This window comes from Canis lupus, chromosome 28 (genome assembly GCF_048164855.1).
Source record: "Canis lupus baileyi chromosome 28, mCanLup2.hap1, whole genome shotgun sequence".
Classification (NCBI taxonomy): domain Eukaryota; kingdom Metazoa; phylum Chordata; class Mammalia; order Carnivora; family Canidae; genus Canis; species Canis lupus.
In genome coordinates this window covers 825,537-845,249 of record NC_132865.1, presented here as the reverse complement: position 1 = coordinate 845,249, position 19,713 = coordinate 825,537, and the positions used below count along the sequence as shown (strand labels likewise).

Genomic DNA, 19,713 nt, shown 5'->3' with positions numbered 1-19,713 from the left:
AAATTGAACACCAATAAAAATAAACTTATTAAAAAAATTGAACACCAATAAAAATAAATTCATTTAAAAAATTGAACACCAATAAAACATAAATTTATTAAAAAAATTGAACACCAATAAAAAATAAATTTATTTTAAAAAATTGAACACCAATAAAAATAAATTTATTAAAAAAATTGAACACCAATAAAACATAAATTTATTTAAAAAATTGAACACCAATAAAAAATAAATTTATTTTAAAAAAATAGATGCTCGAAAGCGCTGCGTAAGCCTCATTTCTCGACTGAGCAGGTAACTGGCCCACCCTGCAGGCCCCCCTTTCCCGTCCCCGTCCGCACCCTCGCATCACAGCAGTCCGCGGTTCCCTGGGCCGAGCGTCAGGTCTCCACGTCTCGCTTCTGACGGAGGAAGGTGACAAAGAAGGCGGCGCTGCCATGCGTCAGGTCACCTTCTGGGATTTTGGAGGCTTTGGCCACACGTCTGTCTATACCGAACCAATAAAGTGTTTGTTGTTGGTGCAAAAAAGTTAATCAGACTTTGTTTCCTCTTCATTTGGCCGAGGTGTCCGTGGTACCTTCACGCAGATCCGTCAAACACAGCACCTTGGCACTTTGCACACTGTCTTTGCTGGAGGATCCACGGGTCCTAGGACGCACCTCGTGCCCTTCCCGTGAAGCAGGTGCCTCTGTCCCGGAGCTCACGCTCCTGCCTCAAGGGCTGTGACGCGGCCTGGGGAGGCCCCGTCTCCTGGGAAGCTCCACGCAGGGTCTGTGATGCATTTCACAGTAGACTCTGATGATGCAAGATTTAAATCTTGTCCCAGGTGCTCGGTCAAGTAAACCATTTCTTTAAAAGCTGCTTGGCCAATCTTTTTTTTTTCTTTTTGGTCTTTCCCCCCATTTGGTTAAAAAGTTTGGTGGAGAACCATTCCTTTACGGGACTCAGTGGTTGAGCATCAACCTTTGACCCAGGGCATGACCCCGGAGTCCTGGGATCGAATCCCACGTCGGGCTCCCTGCACTGAGCCTGCTTCTCCCTCTGCCTGAGTCTCTGCCTCTCTCTCTCTGTGTCTCTCATGAATAAATAAATAAAATCTTAAAAAATAAATGTAGAAGAAGAATTGCTTTATATAACAAAAAAGGAATATGGAGCCTGGGGCCCTGAGTCTTGGGCAGAATCAGGGTGTTTTTTGCAACCGATAATCGGGAATGTGAATAAGCGCCTGGGCGTCCTGGGCAGCTGCCCCCGTGGCCTGGCACCAGGTGCAGAACAGCTTGGCTCTCCCTGACATCAGTGGTCTTATCACCTGCGTCTTTATCCCCGCACTTTCTTGCCTGCTTTTATTGAGGTAAGTGCAGACACCCTTTCAGTCTTTGAGGTCTTGGACCCGGCAACAAATGGCATCTTCATTGAAAAAGTCCCGTCCTCGACGACGAGGTGAGCCCTGTGTGGCCCAGGCGCCTTCTGGAACCAGCAGGAGGGGCGGAGTGAGAGGCTCCCCTAGGACCAGGGTAGGAGAAGCAGGAGCCACGTGTAGGACCTCAGGGGGCTCGCTTGGTCGTCAGCCCTACGGGCGCGTGGGGCACGGGCTCCGAGGTCGGGGGTCGGCCTCCACCCGTGGGACCGAGCGGGAAGGGAAACCGCGCACCCCGGACCCGGCGTTGACGGACGCGGCTTCCCGGCCTCAGACGCCCCGGAGCAGAGCAGCGCAGGAGGATCCAGCCCCGGGAAGCTTGTCGCGGGGAGTCTTGCCGGCGAATGTCCACTTTGCCGGACCTTTAGCTGCTGTGACCTCCAAGGACAGGGACGGGGACGGGCTCGGGCACCGTTGCGTCGTCCCGTGACACTGCTCTGAAGCGCAAAGGGCCTTCCGTTGCTGCTTATCACTCCCACGCCTGCACCGGCACGCTCCGTGCTCCGTGTTCTTGCTTTGGGTGCACACGTACGCGCCCTCTGGTCCTTGTTCGAATGCGTGAGCCGTTGAACTTCTGAAAACAAACTTACGTGCAGAAGCCGGTCCCTGGTTATTAGTGGCTGTGACTCGCTGGCTTTGTGTCCTCCGTGCGCTTAGCACCACGGATGTGCATCAAAATGCAATGTTAGCGGCCGCCCGCGGGGCTCAGGCCATGACCCCAGGGTCCCGAAATCCAGTCCTGCATCGGGCTCCCTGCATGGAGCCTGCTTCTCCCTCTGCCTGGGTCTCTGCCTCTCTCTCTCTGTGTCTCTCATGAATAAATAAATAAAATATTTTTTTAAAAAAAAGATAAAAAAATGCAATGATAGTGTCGCTTAGGAGAGAAGCCACTCCTAAGCCACCACCCTCACCAATGCACCCTCTTTGTTTTTTATTTAATTTTTAAAGTAGGCTCCCTGCAGGGCTTGGTGCCCAACCCGGGGCCTGAGCTCACGACCCTGAGACCAGGACCTGAGCTGCCCGGGCCACCCCGGCTCCCCAGAGCTCTGTTCATTTTCCGTTCCCCTGTCACTATTTGGCCAGATGATAGGAAATTTTAATAAGGTCGTAATATTGGGGAAAATTAAAACAATATATGCTTTTTACATTTATTTATTTATTTTTAAGATTTTATTTATTTATTCATGAGAGGCAGAGACCCAGGCAGAGGGAGAAGGAGGCTCCATGCAGGGATCCCGACACAGGACTGGATCCTGGGACCCTGGGGTCACGCTCTGGGCCGAAGGCAAATGCTCACCCATGAGCCCCCGGGGTGTCCCTGCTTTTTACATCTAACGTGTTGTCTAAACATTTTTCTTGCTGCTCCGTGGGACGTGGTTTCCAGTGGCTACGTTGAGAAAGCGGATTGATGACCCTAATTTACGGAGCTGCCCCCTTCCCCCGCCCCGTAGTTGTCTCGGTGAGTCTGCGTTCCCGTAGTAGGGGACCCCTAACGCCCTCCTGGTTAGCATTTCCTTAGGATGATTCCTGAGCAATGTGGGGTCCGGTCCGTCTCCTCCGCACCCGGAGCCGAGCGCTTCCCCGCAGGGCCCGTGCCCAGTGCTGCTGGGGGCAGCCCCTGGGTGGTCGGAGCGCCTCTCCCGTGTCCGTGTTAGCGCCAGACTCGGCGCTGGGCGAGCCCCATGGGGTAGAGGCTTGCCTGGAAAGCCCGTCCGTCGGCGGCCCGAGCTCAGCCCGCGGGTCGCAGGCCCGTTCGCCGGCCTCGCCGGAGCCTGGGAGGGTGTGGGCTGCCCTTTGGGTGTAGGGTCCCCCGTCCTCCCGGACCAGAGGCTGCCTGTGGCCTCCGTCAGCCCCCGTGGACGACGGGCACCGTGTCCGTGTCGGTGCCGCGGGGCCTCGAGGCGCGACCGTGGAAAACCCGTAGAGCGAGGAATTGACTCTGAACCGGAGCCCGTGGGCTTCTTGCGTGCGGCTGGGAGCCCGTCCCATTAGGGTAGTTTTCACAAAACACTTCTGAATAAGAAATAAATTCCAGTTCTCCCCCCCCCCCCCCACTCCTGCCAACCTCCACCTGGAAACAGAATCTCGTTATTTCGGTTAGAACATGAATACTGACCCTCCCCAGCGCCCGGGACTCTCCGGGTCAGGCCCGCACGGCTTCTATTTTTACCCCAGTCTAAACTGCGGCCCTGCGGATAACAAAATAAATACTGGAATATTCTGGTCTGGGAGGGGGAGAGGCAGCCACGCCTGTAATAACATGGCTGCAGACCTCTTGCTTTCCCTCTGTTTGATATTCCAAAAAAGGAAGAAAGCACAACTTGGAGCACATCTGTAAGTAATGAACATTTTCCTTTTGTGTGTCATGCATATTCAACGTAATCCCACTCGGCGTCCCAGGCATCGCTTTAGCGGACGCTGCTGCTGCTGCTGCGTGGAGCCGAGCCCTTGTTGCCAGCACTCAATTCAGGACAAAGGTTCTTCCCTCCTTCCCCCTCCCCGGATTAGGAATCTGAGCCCTTTGCCACAAACAGGAGTAGGAATCTGTAGGTGTGTGAATTAAAATTAAAAAAAAAATGAATCAAAATAAAAACTTAAAAACTTTAAAAAAATGAATTAAAGTAAAAACTTAATAAAAACTTTAAAAAATGAATTAAAATAAAAACTTTAAATAAGAACTTTAAAAAAATGAATTAAAATAAAAACTTAAAAACTTAAACAAAATGAATTAAAATAAGAACTTCAAAAAATGAATTAAAATAAAAACTTAAAAACTTAAAATGAATTAAAATAAAAACTTTAAAAAAACGAATTAAAATAAAAACTTAAAAACTTAAACAAAATGAATTAAAATAAGAACTTTAAAAAAATGAATTAAAATAAAAACTTAAAAACTTAAACAAAATGAATTAAAATAAAAACTTAAAAAAAAAACGAATTGAAATAAAAACTTAAAAACTTAAACGAAATGAATTAAAATAAAAACTTTAAAAAATGAATTAAAATAAAAACTTAAAAACTTAAAATGAATTAAAATAAAAACTTTAAAAAAATGAATTAAAATAAAAACTTAAAATGAAAACTTTAAAAAAAGTGAATTAAAATAAAAACTTAAATAAAAACAAACAAAACCCAGAAACTCTCGGTGTGTCCCGCTCCCCCGGCCCCTCCCCGGCCTCCCTCCCGTCTCTTCACTTCCTTGGTGCCGGAGAGGAGGACTGCTTTCCGTTTGGCATCAGCAGTAAGCCAATTTCAGGAAGAGTGCTTTTTAAAAGACAAAGTGGGGAAAAAAAAAGAAAAGAAAAGACAAAGTGATTGAATTTTGTAATTCGGATGAGCCACTTTCAGTTGTTTTTCTGTGCGTGTGCGTGTGTGTGTCTTAAACCAAGAGGAGAGTAACTCGGTGTTAGTTTCCAAATGCTCTTTGGCCGATTAAACGTCCCCCGAAGGCGAAGACGGACGCTGTGGCTCATCCGAGGCCTCCTTAAGGAGCTGATGCTTCCTTTGAAGGCTGGTCCCTGCCCTTTTTTTTATTTTTATGAATTGAAGAAGGTTCGTGGGAACCCTGCGTTGAGCAAGTCTGCTGGCACCATTGTTTCCAACAGCGTTTGCTCCCCTGGTGTCCCTGTCCCACTTTGGTAGTTTTTGCGGTATTTCAAACGTTTTGTTATTTTTTTTAAATTTTTATTTATTTATGATAGTCACAGAGAGACAGAGAGAGGCAGAGACACAGGCAGAGGGAGAAGCAGGCTCCATGCAGGGAGCCCATGCGGGACTCGATCCCGGGTCTCCAGGATCACGCCCTGGGCTGAAGGCGGCGCTAACCGCTGAGCCACCCGGGCTGCCCTAAAAATAAGCAAATCTTAAGAAAGCTAAAGGCTTTTATTTATTTTTTTATTTTTTGTAGATTTATACATTTTCTTTCACGTGCGACCTTACTGCTGACCTAGGCTTTGTCTGTGTGTTACGTACGGGATGGCCGAGTAGGCCTGGGACGCGATTGGATGCGGTAGTTAGGGTCAGCCGGTAGCCCCTCAGAATAAGTGCTCGTCAATACGACAGTGTTTGCCTACGAGCTCACATCCCCGGCCAACGTCACGACGTATTCAAGGACAACAGTTTCTTTTCCCGCCGAGAAACGTGGGTTCTTTCCGCCTGTTACGTCTTTGGTTGGGATGGGACCCCGGATAGAGGCTAAGGCGTTGCTGAATGGACGGCCGTGACCGCCGGCGTCCTTCGTGCAGGGGGCTCCGGGCACGTGAGGCAGAGGGGGCAGCGCTAACCTAGACCCCCAGCTCTTAAGCTTCGGGTGTTTCTCCTACTCTCGGTGCCGAGGATACAGGTTCTGGAAGACGTTATAGGTATCCCGGGGAGCTTGTCCGCGGCCGGAGTTTGCAAGTGCGGGATCAAGCGTGTCCGCGTGGCCCTGTTGTGCTTCTCCGTGGGGACCTTTATTGTGATGGGGGGACGCAGCACCGGGGAGGCCAGCCGGGAGGAGGTGGCACGGCCAGCACACGTATCGGGGTCCACACGTGCCTGAATGCTGCTCCCCACACCCGAGCTGCGGGTCTTTGGGCAGGAGCCTGAGCTCCGTGGTCAGCAGGGGAGCCCGTGGAGGTGGCCGAAGGTGCCCGTGCTCGTGAAGCCCTCGGCACAGGATGCCGGGCGCCTAAGCACCCCGCAGCGGCTGCAGCTGATCCTCGAGCCCGGCCCGAGCGGCGCCAGTAGCTTCCCGTTCTGGGGCCATCGCAGCGCCGCGGGAACGGCCCAGAACGCGGGCCCCAGAGCTCCGGGCGCAAGCTTGGCCGGATGCTGGGAAGCCACCTGGGCTCTGCTTCTTCACCTTCGAGATCACTAGGTGATCCGGATGCCTGTGAGGCCCAGTCAGGCTCTGAGGGAAACGAGCCCGTGGGCTCCCCCGGGGCCGGAGTCGGCGAGCTCGCGGGAAGGACACGTACGGCGTCTCCGGGCGACTGCGCGGAGGGGCCTTGCAGCTGCTTATTACTCGTGGACGGTGGACGGTGGCCACTCACGGGTTAGGACGTCACCTCTGGATGGGACGCCCGGGGCTCGGCGGTTGGGCGCCTGCCTTTGGCCCAGGCCGTGACCCCCGGGTCCCGGGATCGAGTCCCGCGTCGGGCTCCCTGCACGGAGCCTGCTTCTCCCTCTGCCTGGGTCTCTGCCTCTCTCTCTGGGTCTCTCAATAATTAAATAAAATCTTAAAAAAAAAAACAAAAAACGAAGTCATGTCTGGAAGGAGCAGCTCAGGGTACAGGCAGCGTGGCGCGCCGTAATCGCCATAAAGCCAGCAGCCGTGTGAGTCGCGATCAGGCCTCGATGCGGCTTCACCCTCGAGCTACGCGCCTCATCCGGGTGTTCACGGTGGGATGTTAGGCCGCGGGAATATTTTATCTTCGCATCCAGAGGCTAATTGTCTGGAGGTCCGTTACAGGGATGTCTCGTGTCTGTAAATAGGTTTTCTACGCTCTGACGTTGTTATTAACCTGCGTGGAACCCGTGATGCGGATTTACCACCTGCTGCTCTGGGCTTCAGTTATCTCGGCCACGGGGCTGGGTCGCTGGCGCTGGTGTGAGGCCGTTGGGGGACGTTTGTCTGGGAGATAAGGCGGCGAATCCTTCCAGGAAGACCTCGGGTTTCTAAGTCACCGGTTTCCATGCCAGCAGCTTGAAACTCATTTTTTTTAAAGATTTTATTTATGTATTCATGAGAGAGAGCGAGAGAGAGGCAGAGACACGGGCAGAGGGAGAAGCAGGCTCCATGCAGGGAGCCCGATGCGGGACTCGATCTCGGGACCCCGGGGTCACGCCCTAGGCCGAGGGCAGACGCTCAGCATCCAGGCCCCCCTGGGCACCCCGGGGTTTGCTGGTTCCCCCGTGAGGGAGCCTCACGAAGGCAGAGCGATGGCGAGAATGCCCACGCGGCCTTACAGCCGGGACGGGGGCCCCGGGCTGGGACGTGCTCGTCCATGTCACGGAGCAGGCCCTGGCAGGTGCTCGGCCCCCGAGCTGCTTCGTTGCAGGTTAGGCCACGGCCTCCGTGGGGGGCGGTGACACGGTCGGCCTGTGGCTCGAGCCGCGTCGCCAGGCCCTCTCGAGCGGAGGCGGGGGCCGCGGGTCCAGAGGGCAGAGGGCGGCCGGCGTGCGGCGGCCGGAGCAGGAAGCCGCTGAGCCTGTGTCCTCGCCTCTCGCCATCCTGAATCCCTTCTCGTTGTGTCTTGCAGAGGGCGGAGCTGACCTCCGACAAGGACATGTACCTGGACAACAGCTCCGTTGAGGAAGCCTCGGGAGTGTATCCCATCGACGACGATGACTACGCCTCCGCTTCAGGCTCGGGTAAGGCCGCCGGGCCCAGCCGGGGACTCAGCCTTGGCCTCCCGCCGGTGCGCACGCCCGCCCGCCGCCTCTTCGGCTCTGGGGTCCACGTCTCGACGAGGCCGAGGCCCCGTTTCCTTCTTCGTGGAGTGGAAGGTCCTCACAGTCTCGCCGTCACGGGGGCCGTCGTGAGGGTCCGAGGGGTCGGCAGGCCGCCAGCCCGGCGAGTGTCCGTAGCTTGGCAGGCAGTCGGCGTCCCGTCGAGGCGAGTCGATCGGTCGTGAAGGCTTCAGGGTGGCGCACGTGGGGCTCCCCAAACGCCGCGTCGCCCGACCATCGCCCTGTGCCGAGGCCGCGGGGCGGGACCGAGGGGGCCGTGCTCGTTCCTCAGGAGTCGGAGGGAGGACGGGCCAGCACGTGGGGCGGCGGCGGCGGCGGCTCCGTTGGCTCAGCCGCGCCGCAGGAGACAGCACTGAGGGGCAGGGCCTGACGGCCGCCGCCGCCCCTCACCCGGGGTCCTGCAGGACGGCAGCTCCGGCGGGCGGCCGGGCTCCCCCAAGGGCCCTCCTGCGTCGACGGCGAGCTCGGCTCCTCCTGCAGCGGGCCAGCCGTCGGCTCACGGGGGCAGCCGCCCCAAGAAATCGAGCAGGGGTGTGCGCAGCCTTGTGCAGACGGGGCCTCGGACCCAGGAGGCCCAGACTCTGCGCCTTAATGAGGGGATGAGCGCGGCCCCGTCCGGGTCACGGGGGTGTGGACCAGGGCGTGGGGAGTAGCCGAGTCCAGCCCGTGGGCCTCCTGCCGTACGTGGGGACTGCTTCATCTGCAGCAGGAGCCCCCCCTCCCCCGGCCCTGAAGCTGGAGGGGAGGAAGTACTAACAACCGAGTCAGAAACTCGTGGTCGGCAGGAGACTGAGAGGGTCTCACCCGGGACCTGCTTTGCTTCGCGTTTGCACTGTAGGTTCGGCAGGTGGTGCAGGTGGGGCTCAGTGTAGTCCTCAGGCCGGCCGGGGCTTCAGAAGGACCCGGAGCAAACTACCATCGGTTGTAGGGTAGGGGCCTGCCTACGTGGGGTGGGCGGTTTAAGTCGGAAAACAGCACGTCCGAGCGACGAGGGAGGTGGTGGCTGAGCAACACGGCGAGCCCACGGCGCGCGGAGCCTCACACCAGCCCTGGGTGTCCCCGGGGACCGATGCGCGCCGCCCACGCAGGTCGGGTGAGACTCGTCCGCCGTCGCCCGCAACGCTGTTCAGTATTCTGTTCTCACCCGCGGCACCTCTTTTTTGCCTTCAGCATCTCAAAAGTGCTTTGTAACCACCTTCGAAATGCCCCGGGAGGTAACAAACACGGAGCCCTTTGTTCCCCATTTCACGGATCTTAGATTCCAAGAGCTGTTAGGTCTGCAGACGTGTCCAGGTCATGTTCCTGCCTCCGGCCACGATTGCCCGGAAGCTCAACGGGAAGAGAGCAGGTGCACGGTCCTGTTTCCCTGGCAGCCGCGCAGGTGACGGGAGCTTCGGGGAGGCCATCGGAAGTCCCGACCCTGCTGATCACAGACGTGGAGCTAAGAAGGCTTCGTGTGGATGCACATGGACCGTTGCCTTGGCTCCGGCCCTGGGCAGATCATTGCTACAAAGGGCGTCGTGCTGGACTTTGGAAACGCCTTTGCCCTGCTTGAAGGTCTATTGATTTGCAGCTTAAAGGTGGTCGACGCTGTAGCTAGAACCTGTAAAGCCCCCACGGAGCGTCAGGCGCCGTCATAGCCTCCCAGCATCTCTGTAGGGACAGGCTCTTACCGTCTCCAGCTCTTTTTTTAAAATATTTTATTTATTCATGAGGAACACACAGAGAGAGAGAGGCAGAGACCCAGGCAGAGGGAGAAGCAGGCTCCATGCAGGGAGCCCGACGTGGGACTCGATCCCGGGACCCCGGGGTCACGCCCTGGGCTGAAGGCAGATGCTCCACCGCTGAGCCCCCCAGGCCGCCCGCATCTCCAGTTTTGACGTGGGCGAGCCCAAGGCGCAGAGAGATGCAGTGATTTGCTTCAGCTCGGAGTAGTGCAGCTGGCCGGGGCTGGAGAGCTGGGCTGGAGGGGTGTCCCTGTCTCTCCCCGTTGACCTGCCCCCTACGTCCTGATGGGCTCCTCTAGAATTACCCACCCCCGCCTCCTAGCTGATGCCCATCCCAGCTGGAAACGGAGGTGCCCCAGGACCTTGGCCGGCGTTCCCTTCGTCCGCACGCATCCTAGCTGTCTAGTGGAAGAGCACGTGGGCCAGAGGAGCACGGCCAGAGGCCTGGAGGGTACTGAGGAGACGGGGCCGTGCTCTCTGTGCGGCTCAGGAATGGGCGTCCGTGCACGTGAACGCTCCAGCCGTTTGCTGAAATATCTCACAGGCGTTCGCCGGGTGCAGACCTGATGCTGTATGTTCCGGGGACACGGAGATGAGAAGCACTTGGTCTCTGTCGTCGAGGAACCAAGAGTCTGAGGGAAATGTAGAGATCAGAAATAATCGTCGTAACACGGGTCCGAGAGACGGAACATCGGGCGGTGCTGTCCCGCGGAAATCTGAGTCACAGGGAGTCCTGGTTAAAGGTGGCAGATGGAACACGCACCGGTGCCCGCTGAACGGTCGACCCAGGGCTGGGTCCTGAAGTCACAAGGACACAGGAGACCGTAGAGGACGCAGACCCCGTGAGGCCTTGAAGGCCGGGGAGCAGGCGGCTTTGTCATGGGGAAGAGACGAGGACGTTGGTTCTGGGCGATGGAACGTGAGCGGCAGTTTCCCAGGTGGAAGTGGGCTCCGGGCTGCGGGCTCCAGGCTCCAGGCTGTGGGCTGTGGGCTTCAGGTTCTGGGCTGCGGGCTGTGGGTTCTGGGCTGCAGGTTCCAGGCTGCGGGCTCTGGGCTGCAGGCTCCAGGCTCCGGGCTGTGGGTTCTGGGCTGCAGGCCGCGGGCTCTGGGCTGCAGGCTCCAGGTTCTGGGCTGCAGGCTGCAGGCTCCAGGTTCTGGGCTATGGGCTGCTGGTTCCAGGCTGTGGGTTCTGGGCTGCAGGTTCCAGGCTGTGGGCTCTGGGCTGCAGGCTCCTGGCTCCGGGTTCCAGGCTGTGGGCTGCAGGTTCTGGGCTGCGGGCTGTGGGCTGTGGGCTCTGGGTTCCAGGCTGTGGGCTGTGGGTTCTGGGCTGCGGTTCCAGGCAGCAGGCTGTGAGCTCCGGGCTGCGGGCTCTGGGCTGTGGGCCCCAAGCTGTGGGCTCCAGGCTGCAGGTTCCTGGCTCCGGGCTCCAGGTTCTGGGCTGCGGGCTGCGAGCTCTGAGCTGCGGGCTCCAGGCTGCGGGCTCCAGGCTATGGGCTCTGGGCTGCAGGCTCCTGGCTCCGGGCTCCAGGCTACGGGTTCCAGGCTGCAGGCTGCAGGCTCCAGGTTCTGGGCTATGGGCTGCAGGTTCTGGGCTACAGGCTGTGGGGTGCAGGTTCTGGGCTGTGGGCTGTGGGCTCTGGGTTCTAGACTGTGGGCTCCAGGCTGCGGGCTATGGGCTGCGGGTTCTGGGCTACGGTTCCAGGCAGTGGGCTGTGGGCTCTGGGTTCCAGGCTGCGGGTCCCAACTCCCAGGTGGGATGCCTCAGGCCAGAGGGGACAGCGAGCTCCTCCAAGTCAGGGCTGCCGAGATGTGATCACAGGCTCCCAGGCCCCTGGTTGGGCGGGGGTGGGGGGGGGCACAGTCTATCTTAATAAAGATGGTTGTCACTGCAGTAGAGGAAGCACCGGGGCAGGTCACTCCTCCGTCTCTGATGGACGACGACGCGCTGGCTGGAGGGGATCTTTGACTTTATCAAGTCCCTCCTGCCTCACAGCGGATTCCCTACCTCGATGACCCGTATGAGCGACTGTTGAGAGCAAAGAGGGTCGTGAGGCCCCTTAATGGAACGGGTTTCCATCGGCACGGACAGACACTTTTTTTTTTTTTGGAAGGAAATGATTCATTGCAGGAACAAATCAAGCGTATTATCTGATTTTGCCAGAAAATACAAAAGAGCGTGTGTTTCCGGAGCCGTCGTTATCGGTGGCGTGTTTATACATGGCTTCAGGCGTCCAGCGCTCCCAGTACGTGTCCTGCTCAGACCCCTGAGCGTCGCTTACTCCCCCCGTTTTACACATGAAGACACGAGGACGCAAGGCTTCCTGGCCCAGGGTCACGCAGAACCAGGACTGGAGGCGTTTCCAAGGCCAAATCCCGTATTTATTTATATAAATAAATATACTTCTATAATCAAATACGCGCTCCCACGTCCTCCGTACGTGACGAGCCTACATGCTAACGGGAAAGGAGGTAGTCGATGGAGTAAAACATCCTAAAACGAGGAGTCAAAAACAGGAGCCACGCAGCCAGAGCTCTTGCCGTTTCCAGCACATCGACGTTACGGGGCCGTGATTGTGTGAGGAGTTTGGAGGCACCTGCTGCTCGTTCTTGTCGAGGAAGCGGCCGCTTTGAGCTGCAGAGTCCCGAGTGAGAGTCGTCACACGTCGGACGAATGATCGCCTTGCAGAGAACGCTGTAGTCGAACGTCGGAAATCCTCAAATGCTATTCTGACAGAAGTGCAAAAAAAAAAAAAAAAAAAAAAGAAAGAAAGAAAGAAACTCGTGCCCGGGTGGCAGCTGGTGGTTGGTTGGTTGGTTGGTCAGTCACTGGGGGGATACGGGATCGGATCCGGTCGGGCTGCGGGGTCGTCCGCAGGGGAGATGCCAATCAGCGTAGAGCCGGATCCGCGAGGACAGATGCGCGGTGCGTGCGGTGAGGGCAGGGAAGCACGCAGCAGAGGACGCGCTGTGGGCGGGAGGCGAGGCCGGGGCAGGACGTGGGGGTGACGCCCAAGGAGCGGGAAAGGCCGGCCAAGGGCTGGACCACGCAAGGCCGCGCTGAGACGTTTCATCTTTGTCTCAGGAGAAGTGGGATGCGGTGGTGATGGTTCGGGGCAACGGGGCCGCTGCGAGCTGGTGGACGCTGGCCTGTGGAGCGACGGCCGCGCGTGGACCCGGCTGGTGGCCCCGGAACCGGGGAAGCCGTCAGAGCAAAGACCTGTGCAGACACTAACATCAAGGGCGCCCGGCGGCCCGGGGCGTGACCCCGGGGTCCCGGGATCGAGTCCCGCGTCGGGCTCCCTGCATGGAGCCTGCTTCTCCCTCTGCCTGGGTCTCTGCCTCTCTCTCTGGGTCTCTCATTGATAAATAAATAAAATATTTATTTAAAAAAAAAAAGAAGGAAAATCAGTAGAACGTCGGTGATGGATTCAGGGTGGGGGGCCAGGGGGAGGAGGTCAGAGTTGCGGTTTATCGGGATGGAGAGTAAGAGGCCGCCGGCGGCACCCTTGGGACCCTGAAATCCTGCGTGGTCAGCAGGGAGGAGCCTGCGAGGGGGCCGGGAGCTGAGGGCCCGGGACGCGGACAGGACGGCAGAGCTCTCCAGGGCGGGGAGGACGGTACCCCGGACGGGGCCCTTGGGCGCGGCGGGGAGCCGGCGGGGGGGCGGGCGGCGGAGCCTCTGCTGCGTGGGGCCCGCGGCTCACCTCTGCTTGCTTGCTTCCAGGAGCTGACGAGGATGGAGAGAGCCCCGAGCCGACGGCGTCCCGGCCGCTCCCCAACGCAGGGCCCACGAGTGCCATCCCCGCCGCGGAGGCCACGACGCTGAAGACCCGCGGGAAGGAGCCTGCCCAGACGGAGGTGCGTGCACGGGTGCCATGGGGTGTCGCCACTGCCCTTCGCCCTCCCTGGGGCGCCCACCCCGCTCCCCGTGCTGCGGGTGCACGTGGCCCTTCCGGGGCTCTGCGGTCACTCTGGCCGCCGCCCACCTGCTGCTTCCTCCTGTGAAGCCGATTCGCGTTGGAGAGCAGGCTCAGCCCCACCGCGCTTCGGCCCCGGCCTAGGGCTGCATGGCCGGGAGGCTGCGCGACCCCTCTCCCGGAGGCCGGAGTCCTGGCCGTGTGCAGGGCTGTGCCCCTGCCCTGTGGAGGTGCACGCGGGTCCCCACCCCCTGGACGCCCCAGAGGCTGGCATCACTGAGCTGCCTCTGCAGGCGTCCTCGGGGCTGGGGCTGCCGTCAGTGGCCCCCAACGCTGGCTCCTCCAGCGACCACCACGCGTGTGGTTACGTCTCAGTATGTTCGTGGTGACCGCGGACGGGCAGAGAGATCAGGTCCCCGCGCTGACGGCACAGCAACACCACCGGCTGCTGAAAACCCGCAGGCGGGAGGTTGGGGCCTCGTGATCCTCATATTGTAGTGGGTTGACCCCCCGCTCCTGGGCGAGCTGGCCAGGGTGGAAACTGCACCTGGGAGTCCAGAGAAGGGGTGCAGGGCCGGGCTCCGGGTCACGGCCTGGGGGGGAGGGGGAGGGGAGCGCGGGCCAGGTCATAGTCTGGGGGGGCGGGGAAGGGGAGCGCAGGCCGGGCTCCAGGTCACAGCCTGGGGGAGGGCAGGCCTCTGGGTCACGGCCTCGGGGTGGAGGGGGCTGGGTCGGGCTCCAGCTCACAGCCTGGGAGGGGCACAGGCCAGGCTCCGGGTCACAGCCCGGGAGGGGGGGGGGCGAGCCGGGCTCCGGGTCACGGCCTGGGGTGGGGGTTCGGGCTGGGCTCCAGGTCGGCTCGGTCCTCAGCGTGGATCTGCGCCCCCCCCGCCCCTCCCCACACTCGCTCACACTCCCTCACGCACCTTTTCCAAGCCAGCTCTCGCTCTCAAAGAAGGCCTGGGCCTCAGATCCTGCCTCTGGTCCACATTCTCCGCCCCTGAGCCATTCCTCACGGGTCCCTGAGAGGATTCGATGTGGGTGCAGCCGGCACGGCCCCGGGCCCCCCTGAGCATCCTGTGAGCCTCCCCTGAGCTGGGTTAGAGCCGCGGAGAGAGGCCCGCGGCCCGCCGGCCAGTGCGCGTGTGCAGGGCTCGAGGCCCTTGACGTCCGACCCATTTCCAAGGCGTCCCAGCAGCCAGACGTGGGAGCCACAGATCTTTGACTTCCCGCGATCGCGGCTGGTGCCATCGTCATTTCACGTTGCGCGTGTGTTTCCGGGGAGCCCGTACCGTGGACCAACAGCCCTGCTTCTGCACGGGAAGGCGTTTCCGTGTCAGGAACGAGGGCTCCGCCCAGAGCGCCTGGAAGCGTGTGCGCTGGGGGACTGTCCCCAGAAGGGATGCGGCCCCGTCTCCGTGGAGACCGCCCGTCCCCAACGCCCACAGACCCCGGAGACCCCGGAGACGCAGGCTCGCTCCCGGCCGCTGGATCCGAGGCGAAGTCGGGGGGAGCGGTCAGCCCGCACAGACGATCGTAGAGACTCAAAAAGATCTGGGGGGGAGGGAGGTCGCGTGAATCATCATAACGACGACACGGATGCGTTCAACTCGGGGCCTCGTGTCGCGGTAGCTGCCATGTGCACCTTGCTCACCCCTGGAGCTCGCTTACCTTTGCCGTAGTCACAAACCTGAGTATCCACCTGGATGGGTTTTCTCTCCTTCCCTAACCTGTGGCAGCCGCACCCCGAGCAGGGAAGAGGGTGCTGGCTGAGGACCCGGGGAATCCGTCCCCTTGCTGCTGAGCTGTCTGTGCATCCTCCACGGCCCCGGTTAGTCATGGGGCTTCCACGGGACTCCAGGAAGGCAGCGAGGTGCTGCCAGAGGACTCCTCATTCCTGCTTCACTTTGGCGCATGAAGACCTGGGACGACCTTTCCTACTTTCCCGTCTCCATCGTGCAGATCGCAGAGGGCGGGCGCACGTTGGGGGCACGTTGTGCAGCAGTGACGTAATCCCTCGGTGGCCTCTGCTTTCCGTAAGTCGAGGCAGGTCGAGGTTGAAGGCGGCACAGGGTCTCGGGCAGCTCTGGGAGGTGTTGACGGACGTTCTTCATCAGCCTTGACTACATGAACGTCGCGTCTTTGGAGGCCTGCTGCTCCGTTCGCGGAGGCGGGGACCCTGGCTTCAGGTGGATCCACCGGGCCTCGCTGGTACGACCTTCCCGGACGAACCGGTGACTGTAAGGCGCTCCAGGAAGGGGTCATTTTATGTCTGTGACCCTCTAGACTTGAGGACCAGGCTGCCGTTTTGGATGAACCTTGGCCTTCGGAAAGCAGATGAGCCGCTTGAGCACAGCCTGGAGCCCCAGTGAGGGTGGACTTGGCTGTTTGTAGGAAGAGTGGAAGAGCCGGTGGGGACCGTCGTCTACGGGAATACGGAAGCCGGTCCCCAGGAACGTCGGGGTGGGAGCTGGGAGTTGCAGGAAGAGTGTGGGTATGATGTGATGAACACCCGAGCGGGGCGGTGGAAATGGGCGTCCAGGGAAGGCATTTGGGGCCCATGGAAGGCAAGCCGACAGGACCGGGGCGTGGAAAAATGTAGAATTTGAAGTGTGCTCCAGTAACCTCGGGGCCCGGAGTCGCTGGCACCGTTGACGGAAGTGGGAAAGAAGGTTGACGTTACTCCGCGGTCATCGCCAGGGGTTGGTGCCCCGCAGGCTGCCGGGTGGTTGGGGTTCAGGCCGACGGGCCGTGAGCTGCTGCGTGCGCTGTAGACCCGTGGGACGTGCGCTGTGTAGCCGGTGGACCAGGCTCCGAGGTGCGGGACAGCGGTAGGACGTGGCCAGGACCCCAGCGGGGCTGCTGGTGGGACCCAGGGCCCCGAAGCCCGAGCTCAGGGTGGCCCAGGCTGTAGGAGCGGAGCGGTGGACGGGGCGTCCCCGAGGAAGTCCCGGGCTGCGGGAAGAGCCCTTGGGGAAGGGGAGCCTCCCCCGGAGCATGAGGAGAGCGAGGGCCGTGCCCTCGGGTTGGCAGAGCCGGGGAGAGCCGTAGCCCCCGAAACATCAGCTAAAACCACCTAATAACCGTCATTCGGAGCATTGTGCACTCACCACCGCCGCGTTGCCTGGACCCAAGACGGGTGCTACACGAACCCCACAAACCCCCGGGCGGATGTGGGTGCATCCAGGACCCCCGCATTGTTGGGGAAAAAAAAATGAACCTTGAGATAGACTTACCTGTTTCCTCTAATTTCCAGCGCATTAAAAAAAAAAAAACAAAAAACAAAAAAAAGATCTTTATCATCTTTTCCCTTTTCCCACCTCAGTCCCCTGAAGAAATTGGTGAGGACAAAGTCCGCCTCTCTGACTCCGAAAGGAAGGTGGACCCGTCCGACGAGGACGCAAACGTGTACACGGAGAAGCACTCGGACAACCTGTTTAAGCGAACGGAAGTCCTGGCGGGTGAGTAGCCCGGGGCCTGCGGGGTCTCCGGAGGCCTAGGCCGGGCCCCCGACCCCCCGACCCCCCGACCCCGCTGGGCGCAAGGAGGGGACACCTGGGACCTGGCTGGTCCCGAGCCACTGGGCAGCGAAGCTCATGCGTCCTGCTCCGGGTCATCCTCGTATCACCATCGCCCCGGAATTTGGAAAAGTTCCCTAGCGGGGAGGGCAGTGGACGCGGGGACGCCCCGGGCACCAAGGAGCCCGTCTCTACGGGTCACTCACCTGATGGACGTATCCACCATGTGATCCAAAAGGGGAAGATTTGCGGGATTTAGGAACACGTAGTCCCGAAGGCCAAGCTGGGAAGGAAATGTTCTTGCTCCCCCCTAACCGCCCCCCCCCCGGCCCCTGCATGTACCTTACAAAACTGCAGCCACTTGCAGCCCGTCTTGGGTCTTCATTGAAAAAGCAATTAGTAGATTAGACTATGAAATGCAAGGAAACTAAAGAATGTTTTTAAGTATGGAATTAGGGCAGCCCAGGGGGCTCTGCGGTTTAGCGCCGCCTTCAGCCCAGGGCGTGACCCTGGAGACCCGGGATCGAGTCCCACGTCGGGCTCCCTGCCTGGAGCCTGCTTCTCCCTCTGCCTGGGTCTCTGCCTCTCTCTCTCCGTGTCTCATAAATAAATAAATAAAATTAAAAAATATATATAAAGTATGGAATTGGGCGAGGCCTTATGGAGGCTTTTGGCTGATACTATTATTATTACTAATCAAAGGAAGTATCGGGCCTTCCCCGGGGAATGTCAGATTTGCATGATTACCTGGTCGGCTCCTCGAATCCAGTTTCTAAACGTGCCGGGAGGGTTTCCAAGCGGAGCCTTTTATGGAAAGTGTAAATAGATTGGGCTTGACCCAGTTGGTTCCTGCGGCCCTCGAATCCGTCCTAAGAGCGATCTCCCCGTTGGCCTGTTGCAGCTGTCATCGCTGGCGGCGTGATCGGCTTTCTCTTTGCGATTTTCCTTATCCTGCTGTTGGTGTATCGCATGAGGAAGAAGGACGAGGGGAGCTATGACCTTGGAGAACGCAAACCTTCCAGTGCTGCTTATCAGAAGGCCCCCACTAAGGAGTTTTACGCGTGAAACTCCCACCTAGTGTCTCTATTTATGAGATCACTGAACTTTTAAAAATAAAGCTTTTGCATAGAACAATGAAGATCTTTGTTTTTTGTTTTTTTCTGTTTTTTTTTTTTTTTTCATTAAAGAGCCATTGTGGCACTTTGATGATTAAAAAAAAAAAAAAATCCAAATTGTATTTAAAGCTTTCCATGTATTTCTTTAGGACGACGTAAAATTAAAGCTTAACATCTGCGGTGTTCTGTGAATAGCAGTGGCAAAATATTATGTTATGAAAATCCTCTCTGTTCATGGAATCGGTTTGAACTTTCACGCGCAAATACAAAAAATGGTTGTTTTTATCCTACGGTTCGAAGATGAGAGCTGTTTAGTTTGCGTCCGCATGTCTCCGATCGACCTTGACCAACGTGGTCTTTGTTAATTTATCTGTTGTTCCCCTCTCCTCTGCTCTTCCCCCTTGTCCCCTTGAAAACGCAACAAGACGCTCTGCCTTTTGTAGCTGTTACGGTGCAATTTGTCTTTGGATAATTCAGATAATGGTAATTTAGTGTATATGTGATTTTCAAATCTGTAAACTTTAACCTCCACTTTGTATAAATTTTTAAGTGTCAGACTATCCATTTTACACTTGCTTTGTTTTTCATTACCTGTAGCTTCAGGCAGATTTGCAACAGCAAATTAATGTGTAAAATTGGATTATTACCACGAAAACTGTTCAGTCGTAGCTGTCTAATCAGATCTTCTCTCGGGAGGATTTGATGCGAGTTACTGACGAGCCTCAGCAAACCCAAAGACGCTAACAGTATTTTGAGAAGTTGCTGCAGATTCCTTTGGCCGCTGTATTTGTTCATTTCTTGCAATTTGAAGGTACGAGTTAGGGGTTTAAGGGAAAAAAAAATCAGTTTCTGTTCTTAAAAATGCATTTAAGTTGTAAACGTCTTTTTAAGCCTTTGAAGTGCCTATGATTCTATGTAACTCGTCGCAGACTGGTGTTCATGAGAATATATATCGGTTTAAAAAAAAAAAGTTGGTATTTTATAAGCACAGACAATTCTAATGGTAACTTTTGTAGTCTTACGAATAGACATAAATTGTAATTTGGGAACATAAAAACTACTGAATAAATCACGTGGCCTAATGTTGAAAACGTCACTGTTCTAAATTCTGTACATTTCTCCATCAAATGTACATCCCCCCCCCCCCTGCCCCGTGCAAGTGACCACCTGCTCTCGAGGATGACGTGGGTTTGATTTCTGAGCGTTCCTCGGTGTCTGCTCAGTGAGGCTGTTTAGTACCAGGTTCGCCCCTGAATCGGCCAGAGGAGATCCGAGCGCGTCCTCCGGGGCGCGTTAGGGCGTAGGTTCGGGAAGACGCCAGGGCACGCGGTGTGAAGGTCGCACCCTCTGTGGGGCGGCTCAGGGCAGCATTGGGACGGATGCCTGCTTTTGCAGACGTTCTTCCGAGTGTAAATCCCAAAGAACCGAAGGCCACGTGCCCGACGTGTCGCTGTCTAAGGTGGCGTCCCATAGACTGAAGACTGGTTTCCGCCTGGAAGCTGTGCCCCGGGTCTCTGGAGCTTACCCGAAGGCCCCGTAGGTGGGATGAGGCCGCGGGCACATACG

General features: G+C 57.5%; 1 protein-coding gene across 1 annotated transcript in view; it reads left to right on the top strand.

The window, feature by feature from the left end:
* SDC2 (syndecan 2) overlaps positions 1 to 19,238 on the top strand; it is an 86,913-nt gene extending 67,675 nt beyond the window's left edge. Inside the window, exons 2-5 of the mRNA XM_072803826.1 lie at positions 7,660 to 7,771; positions 13,322 to 13,455; positions 16,840 to 16,975; positions 17,934 to 19,238. Coding sequence (XP_072659927.1) covers positions 7,660 to 7,771; positions 13,322 to 13,455; positions 16,840 to 16,975; positions 17,934 to 18,097 — 546 coding nt within the window. The 3' untranslated portion in view covers positions 18,098 to 19,238. The remainder of the gene's footprint in view (positions 1 to 7,659; positions 7,772 to 13,321; positions 13,456 to 16,839; positions 16,976 to 17,933) is intronic.
* The last annotated feature ends 475 nt before the right edge of the window (positions 19,239 to 19,713 follow it).